Raw genomic sequence first — 12,408 nt, forward strand, 5'->3', positions numbered from 1 at the left:
CCCATAGCACAGGTGTCTTGTACTTAAAGTCTTTGTTACTAACCACAGACTACTGTCTCACATGCCCCTGTGCTGACATCACGAGAGAGCGCTGGCCATTGTTCAGAGCAGCGGACCTTCTGCTGCGGCCCCTTATTTGCATCTGGACATCCGGCCTGTGTCCCCCCGACGCGGCCTCTCTGAGCCAGCCCCAGGGGCCGGCTTCCTGCCGACCAGGCCTGCTGACCTTCCGTGTCTCTGCTTTTCAGGCCAAGAACAAGGAGACGGGTGCCTTGGCCGCGGCCAAAGTAATCGAGACCAACAGCGAGGAGGAGCTGGAAGATTACATCGTGGAGATCGAGATCCTGGCCACCTGCGACCACCCCTACATCGTGAAGCTCCTGGGCGCCTACTACTATGATGGGAAGCTGTGGGTAAGGGTGCCTCGGCCCCGTGGTGATACCACTGGGCCCTGCACGGTTCTGAGGGCCGCGGCTCTTTCTCCGCTTCTGCTTTGGGGACACGGTGAAGTGTGCTCCCCTTTCTGCAGAGCCTCTCCACTTCCGGGCTGAGTGTAGCGCTACAGAGCAGAAAGGAATTCAGAAGCTCTACTGCCTGGCCTCAAATCACAGCTATGCTTGGATAACTGTAGGCAAGTTACTAACTTCTTCTTGCCTCAGTTTCCCCAGCTGTAAGATGGGGATGATGCCAGTACCTAGCGCACTGAGTTGTTTTGGAGATGAAGTGAGCTAATTCATGCTTGGAAGAACAGCTGGCCCATGTCAGAGCCCGCTGAGTGTGAGCTATTTTATTATTTGTTCTGGTGGCATCATCACTGCCACTGTGGCAGCTGTCCAGGGGGCTTCCTTTCAGTGGCAGCACTAAAGGGGCCCTGTAATAGCCCCCACTCTCTGGCTACAACCTCGTATTTTAAGATGCACAGTGCAGGTGTGTCAAAGCCCTGCCTTCCCGACTCAGCATCCCCCTTGGAGGAATTCTGGGCTGCCCTGGTTTTCAGAACCTGCCCTGTGGAAAGGCTCCCCCATTGACATTCTTCTAGCCTCTCAGTTTATAAAACCCAGACGTCCTAGAAGGCACATGTTTCCATACTCCCATTTGCAGCCAGTATTGTACCCATCAAACATCATATTTATGTCTCCCAAACTCAGCCGAACATTTGTAACGAAATGATGTGCAGGTAATCTCATGAATTAATAGATGCAATGGGAAAACTGTCAGACTTACTGGTAGGTGGTTTGCAAAGGGAGCAAGTGTCAGAGGGGCTGGGCCTTTGGGAGTAAACCAGATCTGCGTGAGCAGTCCAGGTTCATGGCAGCACAGTTACTGGTTGTCAGTAATGATTTGGAGGTCAGGAGGGAATTTTTTTTTTTTTTGGTTGCATATCTTGTGGGATCTTACTTCCCCAATCAAGCATGAAACCTGGGCCAATGGCAGTGACAGTACTGAGTCTTAACCACTGGACCACCAGGGAATTCCCAGAAGGGAATGTTTTAAGCACTGGACCTCCTATCATGATAATTTATCATGTATAGGGAGAGTGTTATTATGTGTTAGACACATTTTAGGAAATTATTGGGCAGTCTGAGTTGCTATGTCATGCTTTATAGTTTTTCCCCATTTGAAATAATGAGAAAGAGACACCAAGTTGAGTCTTGGAGTCAGAATGCCTGCTTTTTAGGAACAGAGCTACTGATGCTTAATGGGGAAATCTGTGTTTCATTTGAGAAAGGGATCCTGTTATTTAAGAAAACCAAAGGAGTGGTTTAGAAACCACTGTCAAAGTTCATCCCTCTCATTTCAGAGAAATGAGGAAAGCCAGTGTCCGAGGGGGATGAGAAACTTGGCCATCTACCCTGCCCATACCTTTGTCCACTAAAACTGGTTGCCCGTCAGCGGAGGCCAGCTTCTCTTTGCTTCTCTGAGCATCTCCGTGGGGAGTCTTCTTGTTATCAATGGGGGCAATAAAACCACCATCAGCTGCCTATCAGCTGAAGATTTCAAAGCCCTTCCTCATTCACTGTCTCTGGCACCTTGGAAGGTGATCCAGGCAGGGAGACTGGTCACCCTTTTCCAAAGAGGAGGCAACAGAGGCACAGAGAGGGCAGACGCCTTGCTCATGGCCACACAGCTGACACCGATGCATTTCTTCTGTCTTGATTCACGGAGCTGCTTTTTAGAAAGTTTTTATTCTTTTAAGAAATTAAAAATTTAAATACATGGTTATCAGAAAAATGAGAGTATACAGAAAAGCAAAAGATTAATGTCATCTGAATCTTTATACCAAAGATAATAATTTTTAATAATATAATAAATTTTTCTAGACTTTTTCTATATCTACACACAGGTTTTTTTTTTTTTAAAATGAACTTATACCAGACTTACTACTTCACTCTTACTCTTTTTGTTTAAGATCTATTAAGAGTAACTTTTCATATTTTAGGGAAACACCTGCATCTTTGTCTTTTCTTTTTCTATAGAATTCCATCTTCTGACTACTAAGCGGTTAGGCTGTTGCTTTTGTTTTTTATTGCTGTTATAAACAACTCTGTGATGGACATCTTTAAATTTTTATGTTCTTGCTTGAGAATCTCTTTAGGAGAATTTTTAAGATTTTTAAATCTATCACCATACTGGCCTCACAGAGTTAATTTTGATATCATACAATTGAGTTTTTCCATTTCACCACCTACCCACAACACACACACCCATCCATCTATCCATCCAGCTCTCCATCCAGTCAGCCATCATTGGATTGCTAATGACATATGCATTGAGGAAAACATCTTCTATACATCTGTTCCCATTATTGTTTGTGGCTGTTTACCAAGTTCATTACTTTTCCAAGGCCAGAGATAATGCCAACAACAGCTAATATTTATTGAAGGCTTACTGTGTGCTGGGCCTTTTGCTGTGCATTTTACTCGCATTATGTCATTTAATCATATTCTTTGAGGCTGTAGCTTTATCTTCATCTTACGGATGAAAGTGAGAAAGCAGGATGCTAAGTCAGTCTCCCGCCTCCCCTGCTAGGCCACACAGCTGGAAAGTGGCCGAGTTAGAAAACCGACGGAGGAAAAGGACAGTTTGTAACTGGACAGTGACTGCGGTGAAGTTGGGCAGATAGATACACCAGAATTTTCTGTCCCAAGGTTGTCACTTTAGGCTGGTACTTTATTATCCAGGGCTGCTGCTGTGGCCAAAATCATTTCTCATCCCCCTCTTCTGTAGCTGCGCCTACAGCCTACATTTGTTACTTTGTAGACCTTTAAAGGTGTTATCTCTCATTGTGAAATCAAGGAAGGTGGCCCTGGAACTGGGTGGATCGGGAAGATTTCAAGTAGTGTCAGACTGGGCCGAGGAGTAGAGGTGGGAGAGCTGTGATCCTGGGAATACTAGGGTTGGTGGGTCTACCAGCGTGTCGTACAAAATGAGGGCGGTCGTTGGAGGCAGGGTCCTGGAGGGCCTTGAATGCCAAGGTGACGGTTTACACTTGGTCTTTTAGATCAGCGGTTCTCAAAGTACAGCCTTTCAGACCAGTAGCAGCAGCAGCACCACGGACCTTGTTAGAAATGCTGAATATTAGGTCCCCGCTCAGAGCTGCTGAATCAGAAACTCTGGGAAGGGGCCCTGCTATCTGTTTAAGGAGCCTTCTAGGTGACTCTGATGCTTGTTGAAGTTTGAGAACTATTGCTGAAGGCAGTAGGGACCCAGTGGCAGTCTCATGGGGGAGAGACACACATTTAGAAAGAAATCAGGTTTGAGCGGGCAAGATTGAGAGCACCCAGGCTGACTGGGAAATGGTCAGAATGGATGAGGCCAGAAGTCCAAGGATGTGAGATGGGGGCACCATTGGTCAGAAAAACGTTTAGAGGAAGGAACATTTGAACTGGATCTTAAAGAATGCAGAGGAGTTCTCCAAGGGGTAAGAGAAGGAAGGGCAGTCTGAAGGCCAGCATGGACGGAAGTGTGGAAGAGAGGAGTCTCATTCTCAAATACTAGGTGAAAGGTGCACCAGCTTTATGGTGTTTCCTTCTGTGGGATGATTGTGGGCCCCATCCTGTGCCCAGGCTCAGGTGCTCTCTGTGGCTCCAGGAGCCAGCTGTTCTGTGTGGGTGTCTTTGACAAAATCAGCCTTGACCTGGGGTCTGCTTTCAGGGGCTGGGCTTTAGGATGAGAAACTGACTGTTGCCCAACATCCTGGGTGTCTTGCCTGGCCATGGTAGTCGGCACAGAATTTTCCCCGGTGGCGTGGAGGTCACTGACCAAACCACCCCACCTGTGATCTGACAAGACTGACTCATTTTCTTCTAGAGTTTTCAATCTTCGCAAAACCCTTCTCATGGTTTCTTATGACCACTTCTGCTTTTGAATACAAATGGTGCAAGTGTTATTCTAAACTAGCACTATCCAATAGAAATATAATATGAGCCATATGTATAATTTAAAAATTTCTAATTACTGCATTAAAGCAAAAATAAACTGATGAAATTAATTAAAGTAATATAATTTATTTAACCTAGTATATAAAACATTATCATTCTGACATGGAGTCAATAAAAAAATACTGATAAGGTATTTTAGTTGTTTTTGAAGTCTTCAAATCTAGTATGTGCTGCACACTTACAGTACATCTCAATTTAGGAGCTGAAGTTTTATCAGAAATGTTTCCTCTGTATTTAGATGTCATGAAATTTCTGGATGAAAGAGCAGATTCATGTCCCCAGGTTGTTACAAAGTTCTTAAATGTATCCCAATAGTAGAGTCAAATATCAGTTTTTTTAATTTAAATTAATTAAAAGGGAATAGACTGATCATGCAGTTCTATGCTAGCCACGTTTCAGGTGCTGAAGAGCCACGTGTGGTTCTCTTTGGCTCAGGAGCCACATAGTGGCTGTTGCCTTAGACAGTGTATACCGTGCAGCTCCGGATGTAGACCGTGCAGCTCTGGATGTATACCCAGGCCTCGCAGATAGGCGAGTGCGGGAAACCCTGGGCTGATCTCATGAATTTCCTTTGGTTTATAACTGCCCCTCCCCGGTTCTCATCCCTTGCCATGACCAGATTTTGATGTCTGGGAAAGCCTTTCAAGGGTTGGGTCTCTTTTCCTACACGGGAGTGAGAATGGCATTGTGGTACATGTTTAACAGTCAGCTCTCTGGGAAGAAGAGCCCTAGTTGATAGCATCTGCCACTGTCTGTGGTGTAAATATTCCCACCGTGGTCAATTTCAAGCTAAAACAAAATGTCACTTACAGAGATGCAGGACCACTCCATGATGAAGTTATTTCTGCCATACAGATATGATAGATGTAAACAGCCTCAAGAGTAGAGATAACAGTAGAATGTGCTAAGATAATTAGAGAATTGATACGTTTTGAGTGTTTATCACCTTTGTTGTCTTTAATACAGTTTTTAAAATAATAAGGTTACATAACTTAATTTTAAACATAGGTTATATTACTAGGTTACAAAAATTCCTGAAAATTTAGCACAGTCCTCACAAGCCAGTGAAAGCTGGCTCTGGTGCACCCCTGGATTCAGATGAGTGTTGTGTGGACTAAGCCACGGAATGCTACAGCTGGGTGTCACGCAGCCAATGTCTCATTTGAAAAATGAGACAACTGCGCACCAGAGAGGGTCTTGGTTAGTCCAACGCTTTGCGACCCCATGGACTGCAGCACGTCACGCTTCCCTGTCCATCACCAACTCCCAGAGCTTACTCAAACTCATGTCCATTGAGTTGGTGATGCCATCCAACCATCTCATCCTCTCATCCCCTTCTCATCCCACCTTCAATCTTTCCCAGCATCACCGTCTTTTCCAGTGAGTCAGTTCTTCAAATCAGGTGGCCAAAGTTGGAATTTCAGCTAAAGTCACACAATGAATTAGTTACAAGGCCAGACATACAGACATCAGATACTGTGGATGAGAGACCCTGCTCATGTCACACTGCCCTTTGAAAAGCCCTTCCACAGCTCTCCAGAATATATTCCAAACCCATTACCTGGAACGTAGGCTAATTATAGTCTGTCTGCCAGCATCTTCCCAGGCCTCCCTCTGCAGCTGTTCAGGCTACTTGTAGGTGGCACCTCCAGGTCTTTGCATCTAGTGCCTTCCTCCAGGCAGCCCTCCGCAGTGCCATCTGCAGAGTCAGCAGGACCTTTCCTTCCACACTGAGGCCTTTTAGGTTCTCCCAGGCACCTCTCGGTGGAGCGCACCTCCTCCTCCTCTTCTCTCTGCTCCTCTGTGGTCGCTCAGCATTTCAGTGCTGATGGCCAGTCCTGGTATCTCCCTCCTCTGGTAGGCAGGACCCTGTCTTCATGCTCCTGCAGTGCTGATCCAGAGCAGAGGCAGGAGTGGAGGTCCCGGGGCACCTCTCCCCTTGCGGGGTCGGCCCTAGGGACAGTGAAGGCAGTAGAGTCCCTGCAGCCCACAGAGCGTAGCCTCGGGGCGATGGTGCCCTTGTTTTTGGCTGAAACAATTCTCTAGCTTTCAGTCGCTTGCAGGGTGGAAGCTTTTCCTGTGCAGAATCTGGCCAGGAAGTGAAGGTGGCTGCGAAGTCCTGCATGGCAAGCTGTGACGATTCTGAAAGCTCCTGATTGGTTTCTGAGCCTGGGTTTCCCTCAGCCTTTCTACAGGACAGCAGATCTGTTCACCATGGGACTCTGGCTCTTGTCTCTAGAAGCTTGGGTCATCTTGGAGGAATTAAGCCTGCAGCCCTGTCAGATCACAGGGTTCTCCATTTATTCATGTAAACAAGTGTCTGTTGAATTCCTTCCTTGTGCCCAGTCCTGATCCCCCCACCGGAGGATACGGAAATGATCAAGCCCAGCCAGATCCCTGGCCTCACTGGGCTCAGAGTCCAGCGGTAGAAGCAGACAGTATGGAAGCAGATAAAGAAGTAAACGAGAGGACTTCAGCAAGTGAGAAGTGCGTGAAAGAAAAATAGACTGGGAAATGTGATGGAAGTTCTTGGTGGGAGGGGGGCAGGCAGGTCAGGGGCAGAGGCTTCAAACAGGATAGTTAAGGAAGGCCTTTCTCACAAGGTGACCTTTTAGCTGAGGCCCCAAAGACAGGCTGCAGGGCACACCTGCAGAAATTTAGAGAGCAGAAATTTCCAGCTAGAGAGACTAGGAAGTATTCTCAGAGGCCCTGAGACAGGACCCAGTGGAGCCTGTAAAGGTCCAGACAAAAGTTGTGGCTGGAAGATGGCAAAGGAGGAGAGGCAGAGACCCACGTGAAAGGAGACCAGATTCTCTCTGGCCTTGAGCACATTGCTGAGCCCCTGCTGTGTGCCAGGCCCTGTTCTGTGGGCTGGGGATTCAGTGGTGAACAAGAGATACAGTTCTTGTGCTCAAGGAGCTTACAGTCTGGTGAGGAAGTCAGCCAATAAGCGCATAAACACATAATTCAGGTAACCATAAGGACCATGATGGATATGAAATCAGAGGTGTGACTTGGAACAGGGCAAGCCGCCTTTCATGCATGGTCAGCGGGAGGCCTGTCCGAGAAGGACCCAGCTGAGGGAGGATCCAGGGGTCAGCAAGGGCCCCCGAGGTGAGAGTGTGCTTATCACGTTCAGAGGGGCCGAGGGGCCAGTGTGCCTGGGTTGGGGTGGGATGCTAGGAGATGAGGACAGCTAGGTCGGGGTTGTGGTCTTACTGTGGGTGTCGGGAGACCTCGGTGGGGTGGCGGTTTCAGGCAGGCCAGGTCTGCCCTCTTCCTCAGCCGCTAGTGGGATTAATTAGTCTGAGTCTTCACTGGCTGATTCTTCTGTGTGTGTGTTGCGTGCATTGTCCTCTTCCCTGCCCCGCGGTGGAGGAAGTGGGGACCAGTCCTGGCTCGTAGTACCACTGAGATCTTAGCTGACCACTGAGTCCTAGCTCTTTACCGCTAAACTGGAAATGATGATAACAAAACCTAGCCCATTGTAAGGATTACGTGAGGTGTGCAGGTTGGGCACAGGCAGCAGAGTCTGGCCCAGAGTGGATGCTTAGTTAATGCCAGTGACTCTCTCTCCCCTCCTCTCACAGTTCTTCCTTTCCATTCCCACTATGTCCTCATACTGGGTTTCTGGAAGCCTCTTCTCTTCTGCCTTTTCTGCTTTTTACTCAGTGAACCTTGCAGAGGCTTTGCTGTGATCATGCCACTGGCCAACAGGATGAAAAGTGATGTCAGGGTGGGTGATGAAGTCTGCATAGGGTGAGGAAAGGCCTTTCGTGCACCCACAGCAGGGCTGGCCTCCACTCCTGGAGACCTGGCACAGGTCAAGTTATTTTGTCTGGGCAGAAAGTTTTGCACAAGTTTATCAGCCCAGGAATCTCCTTGCTGACCACCAAACAAAACAGTGACTCTTGCTTAGCATGGAAGGCCTCCACAGTCGGGGAGCCTTCCTGGATTTCCCCACCCCACCTCCCCCAGGGATGGCCTTGTCATTCTCAGACTTAAAGAGCTGTAGTAACACTCTTGGTAGGGCTGCCTCTCCTAAACCTCATTCATTGTGCTACCTCTGGAATAGTTAGTATTTGTTTAAGGTGACTCACTTCTTAGAAGTTAAATATATTTATTGAAAAAGAAACTTTCATCTCATTACCCTAAATGGAAAACTAGGGCCCACTTGCCATAAATAGAAATAAAGGAAAATAAACCAGTTTGCTCCATTCTGGCCCAATCCCTTTGCCTGCCGAAGCCCTCCACCCTGGGCCTGCACTCCACGTTAGAAGGGATGCTGTCACCGTGGGCCTCCTCGGTGCCCGGCAGCGACTGGGCTCAGAAGGGAGGGTGAGCAGGGGAGAGACTCTTCTTCCCCAGGGCCGTGCGGTGCCCCAGTCTCAGGACCTCCACGTGGGGACACGCCCCAGGCCAGGGCACTGTTTTGGCTGGTGCATTTGGATCTGCCAAGCCTGAAAGGCCAGAGGTTGGGGTGGTCCTCTTAGGACTGAGGTGGCCCAGCTTGTCCAGAAACACTTGCAGGACAGAGACTGGGTGTGGACCCACCTCTCCCTGGAGGCCACCACCTGGGGGCCAGTGGTCTTGGTCCCCCAGCTCATGTCTCAACTTGCATCGTCCCCACCTGTGCTTTCGTGGCATCTTTAGCTGTAGAGCCCTCTGTTGAAATCTAATGGAACCACAGAGAAAACAGCAGCTGCCCCAAGCTGGAGGGGCAAGCTTCGCACCACTCCTGTCTGGGGAACACTCCCATGTTCCCCAGAGGAACTTCCAGGCCTTTCGGACTCTGTCTGGTCTGCGTCAGGGTTTGGATCATTTTCTGTGTAGGGGAGCTGCCCTGTTTGTTGTAGGGTGCTTAGCTCTGTCTCTGCCTCTATCCCTGGTGGCTTAGATGGTAAAGAATCTGCCTGCAGTGCTGGAGACCTGGGTTAGATTCCTGGGTCAGGAAGATCCCCTGGAGAAGGGAATTGCTACCCACTCCAGTATCCTTGCCTGGAGAAGCCCATGGACGGAGGAGCCTGGCGGGTTACAGTCCATGGGGTCATAATAGTCGGACACGACTGGGCACAGGTGCGTGGCCTCTGTGTTGCCAGATGTCCCCTGGGGACCAAATCGCCCTCTGTCGAGGACTGTGCCTCTCCCGCTCACAGCCTCTTGTGTTGTTGGGAGGAGCCAGTCAGGCCGTGAGCTCGGTCACAAACTGAGCATGTCAGGCTAGGAGAGACCCAAGCAGATTTTGTTTCTCACACAAGATGGTTGTAGGAGTTTGCTGCTAGCATTTTGTTGGCCTTTGGACTTTTTTTTTTTTTTTTTTTAGAACAACCAGCAGATGTGGCAGCAGTTGCCTGAGGCTGGGCAGCGGTGGCCCCTCAGGTGGAGATTTGCTCTCTAATTAGCCTCAGACCTCACTACTCCCTAATGTCCCCCAGTACTGAGCCTGAGGGCTGCTTGTCACTGGCACACACCACTGGTTTTTTCTTTTTTTAAAAAAATGATCAAACTGCAGTTGATTTACAATGTTGTGTTAATTCCTTCTGTACGGAATGACTCGGTAATATATGTGTGCAGTCTTTCTCATGCTCTTTTCCATTGTGGTTTCGCGTAGGGTATTGATTGACTGACAGTTCCCTGTGCTATCTGGTAGGGCCTTGTTGTTTGTATCCATCCTGTATGTAATAGTTCACATCTGCTAATTCCAAACCCCCAATCCTTCCTTTCCCAGGCCCCCTCCACCTTGGCAACTGGAAGTCTGTTCTCTGTATCTGTCACTATTTTTCCCAAAGTAGAAGTGAGAGGACCTATTTCTCATCCCATGTCTCTATCAAATGAGCAAAGTACGGATAACTAAGAGGACTGTGTTCCCAGAAAATTGTGCAAGATGACTGTCTTTTCATAGAGTCAGGGCTGCTTTGCCCATAACTGAGCTTCCCAGATCTGGTGGTGTTTAAACCAGGAATCCAAAAATAGGCTTGTGAGGCATATGTGACCTTCCTGTGTGTGTCCACTGAGTTGTGTGTGCCTGTGAGTCTGAAGGAGTGACTGCAGGCTTTCCAGAATGTGGCCGCTTGTCTGAAAGTGAGCCTCCTCCCGAGAGGAAGTGCAGGCCCGGGTCACAGAGCAGGGTGTGGGTGGGAGGGACCCGCTGTCCACACATGTTCGTGTGATCTCGTGTCACTGGCCAGGGTCTCTGTGGCTTGTCGCCTTGGGCTCCGAGGCTAGCCGTTGGTCACCCACAGAGATTGCATATCTGGCCTTAAAATAATACAAGAACTGTAAAGAGAATGTGACATGAGAAAGTCACTAGCAGCGCGGCATGCATGTAGAGAGCCGCTCAGTGCAGTCGAAGGGCGCCGGGCTGGAGTCGCACCGGAGATCTCGGGTCTGGGACCAGCTCTCTGTGACCCTCGGAGGCACCGTCCCTTCCCTGCCCTGCTCCTTCCTGGCCTGCAGCACCCAGGGCTCGGAAGGGGTGATCTCAAGGAGGCCTTTTGGCCCGAGTTGGCTCATTTTGCCCTCGCCCAGTTACCTCTGAAGTCTGAGTCCATGTTTGTGGCCAGCTTGGTGCCCTGTGGTGGCCCTTCTCGGCAGAATTGTGGGCAGCACCTCTTCCCATGGGATCCTGGAGCTCCTGGCGTTCCCTGGCTGTTGCCGACCTCTGCGTCCTTCTGCATTAGGCCTGTAGGGGCGTCCACTTTGGGGACACACGTAATCGTAATGGCATTCCATAAAGCACTACTGTCCATGGGGACTCAGAGTTGGATACCACCGAGCGGCTAAGCACAAAGCACTTGAGAGCCTGTGCGGCTCAAGCCACCGGGCAAGCGTGTTCTCACTCCTTACCACTTCTGCTGCCCAGACAGGGCGCTGTGCAGCCCAGGCAGCGGAGGCAGGAGGCAGGGGGTGGAGGTGAGAGGGAGGGATCAGCAAAAGAGCACAGAGAGCGGGCCTTTGCTGGACACTTCCTCTGTGCGCTGGGCCTTGTGATTAAGTTGCCAAATCCTCACATTTCTATGGGATTGAGATGTTGTCAACCCATTTTATGGGTGTGAAGACTGAGGGAGAGAGAGAGAGAGAGAGAGAGAGAGATTGGCTCAGGGCTCCCAGCCAGGTTCCAACCCAGATCAGCCAGATTCCCACTGCTCCGGTGCCCCCACATCCCGGGTACCAGCCCTGGGAACCACTGGGAACTGTTCAGAGGACACAGCCTGGGCCCCCCTCCTCCACTTGAGGAGCCGTTATCCTGCAGAGCATTTCTTGGCAGTGTCTGGTGGGGAGGGGCCTGTGGCTTTGGAATCCCCCCAGCTTCTACCTTGGGTGCAGTGGACCCTCAGCCCTGAGCAGGTAGAACTGAGTAGCTGTGGACGGCAAGGCTGGAGTAACATGGGGTTTTGTCTGGAATCCTGCTGTGGCAGTGGCTGGGCTGGGGTCTCTGGGTCACATTCACAGGCACAAGGGTGACTCTGTGGTCCGGGGATCTGCCTGCCACGTTCCCAAGCACTTAGTTCACCCCCTGAGCCCATCAGCCAGCTGTCCTGCCCTCTGGGGCACTCCTGTGTGCCCCTCCCACCCCCTCACTGCTCACTGCCCCGCCCCAGCTTCACACACGCCCTCCCTGCCTTCAGTGCATCAAGCGGTGGCTTTGGAGTCAGCCAGACGTGGGCTGGAGTCTGGCTGCCTGTGTGCTGTTGTGTGACCCCGGGTATGTCTCTGAGCCTCAGTTTCCCCATCTGGACATTAAGGGTGATGACATTGATCTCGAAGCCGTTGGCTTCGCTAGAAACCCAGTATGTCCCAGCTGGCAAGAGAGTAGGAGCCCCATGCCAGGCACCCAGCAGACAGGTCATGTCTGTTGTTCAAAGTCTAGATGGCAATTAAATGTGCAAACCTGGCCCACAGGCTGTACCGAAGGCAGGCTTTCTCTAGAGTTCTGCAGAAGTGTGACCCTTCGTAAGCTGGCGTT

General features: G+C 49.9%; 1 protein-coding gene across 1 annotated transcript in view; it reads left to right on the forward strand.

Moving 5' to 3' along the window:
* The window catches only part of STK10 (serine/threonine kinase 10), a 128,583-nt gene that overhangs the window by 27,985 nt on the left and 88,190 nt on the right, over positions 1-12,408 (forward strand). Inside the window, exon 2 of the mRNA XM_040262752.1 lies at positions 249-413. Within this exon, the coding sequence (XP_040118686.1) occupies positions 249-413 (165 nt within the window). The remainder of the gene's footprint in view (positions 1-248; positions 414-12,408) is intronic.

The sequence above is a fragment of the Oryx dammah genome, unplaced genomic scaffold, assembly GCF_014754425.2.
Source record: "Oryx dammah isolate SB20612 unplaced genomic scaffold, SCBI_Odam_1.1 HiC_scaffold_20, whole genome shotgun sequence".
Lineage (NCBI taxonomy): Eukaryota > Metazoa > Chordata > Mammalia > Artiodactyla > Bovidae > Oryx > Oryx dammah.